The sequence below is a fragment of the Lupinus angustifolius genome, chromosome LG10 (genome assembly GCF_001865875.1).
Source record: "Lupinus angustifolius cultivar Tanjil chromosome LG10, LupAngTanjil_v1.0, whole genome shotgun sequence".
In the NCBI taxonomy this organism is placed as follows: Eukaryota; Viridiplantae; Streptophyta; class Magnoliopsida; order Fabales; family Fabaceae; genus Lupinus; species Lupinus angustifolius.
In genome coordinates, this window is record NC_032018.1 from 4,508,004 (window position 1) to 4,514,607 (window position 6,604).

The 6,604-nt window shown below is 34.2% G+C and overlaps 1 protein-coding gene across 1 annotated transcript; it reads right to left on the reverse strand.

Moving 5' to 3' along the window:
- Positions 1,443-6,002, reverse strand: LOC109358723 (probable GTP-binding protein OBGC2). Its single transcript, XM_019603130.1, has 9 exons — positions 5,326-6,002; positions 4,924-5,015; positions 4,419-4,502; positions 3,994-4,071; positions 3,263-3,463; positions 3,079-3,186; positions 2,535-2,609; positions 2,128-2,309; positions 1,443-1,975 (listed from the first exon to the last, which is right to left on the reverse strand). The coding sequence occupies exons 1-9, from the start codon at positions 5,915-5,917 to the stop codon at positions 1,885-1,887; spliced, it is 1,503 nt and encodes a 500-aa protein (XP_019458675.1). The 5' UTR covers positions 5,918-6,002; the 3' UTR covers positions 1,443-1,884.

Consider the following 6,604-nt stretch of genomic DNA (forward strand, 5'->3'; position numbering starts at 1 on the left):
ACCTTTCAGTTTCTAAAAAAGCTCCAGCAAAAGAAGAGAGAATGTGAAAAAGTACTTTAGTTAATTGTAGTTATATATATGTGTGTATATACAGCTTCTTATTTACATCAAAATTATAAAATCAAAATAACATTGTTTTTAGAATGTTAGAATCACTTTTTCAAGCTTAAACAAAAAGTTCCTTAATTGGATTCACGAGGAAAGAAAATTCATAGAGAAAATTGGTAGCTAAACCTAAACTTATCTAACACATATCACTAATTTTCAAGTAGGTTGTATTGGATGTGCAATTTTCATACTCTAATTCTTGATTGGAATAGAATTATATGAAGTAAGGCATATGATAAACAATATAAAACACACAGTCTTTCCTCCTCAACCTTGAGGAAAAGTAGAAATGCAAAAAAGTGATTAATTTTGACCCATAATCATAAAAAAATGATTTTTATGTATTCATTGAATTTATGAGACATAACATAACATACCAGAGCAAGGTTGTCTCCTTGAGCATGAAATTCCTTAGCTTCCTCAAACTCCGATTGGTTCTGCTGCTGAGGTTGTTGTGTATTGGGAACATTCACTTCATCACCATCTTCAATTTCTTTATCATTGAATTTTGATAACGGTAACAAACACCGCTTCTTCTTCTTGTTCTTCCCTGTCACTTTCATTTTCTAACTTCTCTCTATATTGTATCTTCTCTTTCACCTTCAATATACGTATAACCCAAAGTCCCAAACAGTGGTTTCCTTCCATCTTAACCCAAATTCCAAATCAGTGCCCACTGGGCTTAACAAATGCCCAACAGTTCATCAAATAAAATAGTCATTTTGCTCTCTCATAATGTAGTATTCCAGAAATTTTATACAAAGATTCTCCCACCAGGCTATTCAGTATAGTATATAATTAATGAGGAAAAAAATTAATTAACCATATATGAGTGTCTGACTCTTTAAAAAAGTAAAGCAAATAAATGGAAAATGGTGTTAACTGTATATAAATCTAATAGATTAAATTTACTCACTAATTCAAATTATTGGATTACCCTATAATTGATACTGAGATGTAAAATAATTTTTTTAAACTTCCTCTTAGAATAGGTGTATCCCCTCTATATATAAATTAAAGAGACTAAATTGTTTGGCAATTTAAATATTTAAAATTATGATAATAAGCTTTATAAAAACAAACATATTACCAACAAAGAGTTGGTCAAGTGGTATAAAATCATGCTAGATCTCTAGAATGACCAAAAGATTAAGGTTGGATTCCTGAGGACAACACTTGTTGAGAAGAACAACCATACACCTAACACTCCAAAAGAGATTAATTTCATACTCAAAAGGTAAGGGATACTACTTACAAAAAAAAACATGCATATTAAGACACTGCTATTCCTGTCAAGTGTCAACCCGTATTCCTAGGATAACCTAGAAGGTTAGTATTGCAAATAAGAGAGCATCCATCACATACATGATACATGAACACTTCCATCATGCATGACATCATTTCTTACAATATTTACATTCATATAAAAATTCCCAATAATATTGAATCCCCCAAAAAAGTAAATTCTCAATCCAACAGACTCATGGTTCTGTCATATTTCCACAAAACCTTTTACAGTTCTAATACTACAAATGATACAACTTATCAAGCCAAACTGTCAACCTTGCTTACAATACAATCTGGTTGAGGAATTTGAGCCAGTAACATGTAATGCGTCGATCATCTCACGAATATTTTCTCCAAAACCAACTTACAATTTTCTTAAAATGCTTGTTCTCTGGCAAAAGCTAATAACAGAACCATTTTATGTTTAGTGGATTCAAGAAAACCTTGTTGAAATGCAATATGCTAGACAAAGCATCACGCACACGAATCTCAAGGTGCTACACTCAAAGAATTGGAGTCTGAGCACTCCCTTAAAGCCGCTCTTATCCCCTTCAACATCTCATTTATCCTGATACCCTTTCTGCAAGAAGCAACATGAAATTCTGACCTAATCCAATGTGGGTACTATTCAAAGTATGATGTAAACAATTTCTAAACAATTATCACATCTGTATAAACTGTGAAGAGAAACAGTTTCAAGAAACTATATAGAGCACAATGCAAAGCACTTACAAAACACTAACTCCAACAACAGAGAGTGGTCGTGGATAGTCCTCAAGTTTTCTTTCCTTCTTGTCCCCATCATCAGGCAATAATCGAGGTTGGTCTTCAGAGCTTGGTTTTAGCTCAGAAGATGCACCATCGTTGCCAATTCTCAGAATTTCTTCAGTCAATGATTGAAGCCTGTCCTTTGCCTGAAATTATAATTACTGATTATGTTTATTACACGACTTCATCAATAAGAACAGCGATGAGTCTAGGTGTGAAAGTAGAGTAGCTGCCTTGTGAACAAGTGGTCTCGGGAGGCCCCACAATGATGAGAGCCTCATACAATGAGCAGCCTTTCACAAGATAATAGGAAATTAAAAATAATACAATAATACATAACCCACAGAGGGTGGGAGGAGGAAACTACATACCCCTGGTAGGTCAATCTTATTCAAAACTACAACATATGGCCGTTCAAGGTACTCGGGATTATACATGCGCAACTCCTGCAAAGCAGAATTGCCATGGAGAAAGATTGAATGAGATTAAAAACTCCATGTGATAAGGGAGAGAAACACGCTACATTACTACAACAAGAAATGGTGACGTAAACAAAGATTACTTTCTGCACATAACAATCTAGATTTATTTGCATTATCTTACTTGATGGCTATGACTACAACACCCCAAAATGACAACAAAAGGAATAAAAAATAGGCAACAAACAACAAAATCATGACCATCAATCAACAACACGACTTCCATAATAAAGCTTACGAATATACGGTTTTCAGAGGAAACTAATCAGCTAATGAAATCAATTATCCAAGTAAATTCCCTTCTAATTGTTGTTTGAATTCAGTCTTCAGGGTAATATTTAAAGAAAAAACTCACAACTTTAACTAGAGCAGTTGAACCAACAAAAAAGCTGAATGGATAAAAAATACAATCAATCATAAAAGGTAAAATACATACTTCTCGGACAGTTCTGTAGTCATTTACAGGGTTCTCAGTAGCTGCATCAACAACATGGACCAATACCCGAGTCCGCCTGAGGTGTCTCAAAAAATTGCGCCCAAGACCCTGAAAGATAAAAGCTTCATATTTAGCAGCTCTGAAATTTAAAATGGCATCTGACAAGAACAAAAATATTGGATACCTTTCCTAGGTGAGCTCCTTCTATAAGACCAGGCAAATCTGCCAGTGTAGCTTCAGATGAATACATTCCTGCCCCCAAGCTGGGATCACCACCAAGGCGTCCAAGGTTTGGCATTAATGTTGTAAAAGGGTAATCAGCAATATCAGGTTTTGCAAGTGTAATGGCTGCCAGAAGAGTTGATTTCCCAGCATTTGGAAGTCCCTACAGCAAGATTAACTTCACCTTGAGCAAATGAGTGAAAACAAATTGAAGACCTTTTAAAAAGCAGTATTCAATTATAATTTATAAATAAATTAATCTACAGACAATGCAGTGTAAGAAACAACAACAAAATAGTTGGCCTTTTTCACCAAAGTGAAAGAGTAATTTCATACAAAAAGAAGCCAAAGAAGCCTTATTGCATCTCTCCCCAACATATTTCAATCTTCAATGCTCTCTATGTCATGCTAAAATAAACATTTTTGTTTTCCAGCAAATTTGGTACTATCTTCCTTGAAATAGAGATATGATACTAAAATCCCTTCTTGAACATCCATATTATGGTTATTATGAAGATAAAGTGAGACTACAACAACAACAATCAAGCCTATATCCTACTAGATGGGGTCTACTACATGCACCGAACAACGTCATAATGCTCTATCATAAATCATGTCCATTAATAAAGCATTGATAAAGTGGGACAACATATACTAATTAAATAGGGCATTATGCATAGATGCAATACTTACAACTAGACCAACGTCAGCAACAACTCGTAGGATCAACTCCAACTTAGCTTCCTCTCCAGGTTGACCATGAACTAAAACCTGTAACAAATTTTATAGGACACTGTTTTATCATACAGTAAGATAGGAACACAACTTGCTAATATATTGTGGCATCTAATAGCCGTTACTAAATGCAGAAAGTTCATAGTACTGTTTCTTTCCAGATTCAAGTACTTCTTTTCTTGACAATTCTCTGCACGAGAAATGATAACTTCAGATCTCAGTTCTAGACCCACAGCAAACACAGTGACAAATAAGCATTCATTTTGGCCAAAATTGATTACTCAATGTGTGTCACAAAACTCAGACCATGATTGATTAAACTAAGATGACGATAGAAGAGCCATCTTCGTCCAGTGCACACATAAATAGTCAATAGACTTTACCTTATCAGAATCATCTCTCATCACATTAGATGTTAATGCCATCAGCTTTTTCTTCTTATGCTGTGGCGTTTGTAACAAGCTAATCTGGTCAAGCAAAAACAAAATCCTATTCAAATGTAATGTACAAAAATAATAACTAAAGATAGACATGTACCACAATTAACTGTGTACTTTACAGAGGAAAGGAAAGGAAAAGGTCATGTACCCAAATTAGGAGAAATAAAAATAAATTATTAGTCTGATAGTATTTTTTTTATAAAAAATATGTATTTACAGTACCGAAATTAGGAATTTGTTCATGGTATAACTCCTTACTTACAAATTTATGGTCTAATTATTCCCTTTTATCACCAATCTGAAATGATGAAACTTATTTTACATCGCGGAAGTAAAAAAAATCCACCAATGTTACTAACGGGTGAAAATGAGTGATGCATTACTCAATTATAAAAACACAAGAGGTTTTACAACACTGTTAAATGGACCAATAAAAAATGCATATTACCCCTCCTTGTCCACCTCTAGCAACAAGAAATTCATCACCAGGTTGTGCTAGATCAGCCAACATCTTCCCTCGTTTGCTTTTCACAACCGTACCTGACAAATTCATCAACTCAATGAGGAAAACCAAATTTAGTCTTACAAGCACAAATGCGACATGAGAGACACAAATCTGATACTACACAGACAGAGTGCACACAATTATGACACAGAATATAAATTTGTATAAACTTTACATAAAAAATACAACTTAATCTAAAAGAGAGAATGAAGCGGAGTTTGGAAGAACTTGCAGAGAGCTTATTTAGGACTTATAAGATCAGCTTATGAAAATAAACATAAGTTGGTTTTCCTCATTGAGTTGATGAATTTAAATAAATATAGAAAAAAGGCAGAGTATACAAACCTACAGGGACAGGAATGCGCAAAGTAGGAGCAGCAAGTCCATCACGCAACATTGAATTCAAAACACTTCCCTTGGAATCAACATTCCCACCACGTTTCGCACTGAACCTATTCTTATTATGAAACTCCAACAACGTGTCTTTGAACTCATCCGCATAAATAACCACATCTCCTCCGTGTCCACCACTTGGTAGAATCAGTGACCCATCAAAATCCCTTTTCAACGAGCTTCTCTTCTTCGTTTTCATCTTATCCTTCTTTTCATTCTTCGATGCCGTTGTTGTTGTTGTTGCTTCGTTTGGAGTGTTGAGTAACGCGCCGTGGCCTCCGTCTCCTGCACGAACGGTTATGATTACTTGATCGAAGTATTTGTGAGGTTCCTTTGTTATCGATGACGGAGGTGCTGTTAAAGAAGGGTTGGTGGTTATAACCTTGCAACGCACCGTTTTGAACCTGTGATTTTGTGAATTGCATTTATTTTGGAATTTGATGATACTGTTATTATGGGTGGGAACTAAGGGAGTGGAGAAGAAGCGAGATTCGCGTAGATGAATGTTGCAGAATGAAGAAGATGGGGAAATTAGAGACACCATTATCCGATTAGTAAGAAGAGGAGGAAGGAGATGAATTTGAATTGTGAATAGAATTGGGCTACTTCATAGTGGAAAGTTCTCAAGTTTATGCTTTCGATAGTTAGTAATGGCTATTGAATATAAAGCCCAACAATGTCTTTGTCACCATTTATTTGTATTGGTTTGCCTACTTCTTTCAAACTATTTAACATAAATGATGTTTTTTCAAATTATTTCCAACTAAATTGTAGATTTGTCTATGGATAGTGAAATACAATAATTACCAAAATAGGATAGTTTAAATCAACCTAATTTTTAAATAAATAAAAAATTACGAGTCCAATTTTCTTTAAATAATATGAATGTTTCTTTAAATCCTCTTACACCATGTATCATAATGTAATACTTTTTTTGTTAATGATTGATTTATAAGTGATATATATCATTTTTCGTCTATAGGAATATTATTACTCTTGAAAATAATTGACATGTTTTATTATAAAAACCATGTGCACACTCATGTCATGAGGCCATACTTATAGGATGGCAATTACCACTACCCATTCTACACATGGGAAATTTGATTGTGCTTATTCATACTCGTATGAGTATTGGCTTACGTGTTTTAGGGGCTATCTATAGATACAACATGTATCCACAAGTATATGTTAGAATTTTTAAAAATTGAGAATAGTTTATAGAAGAATT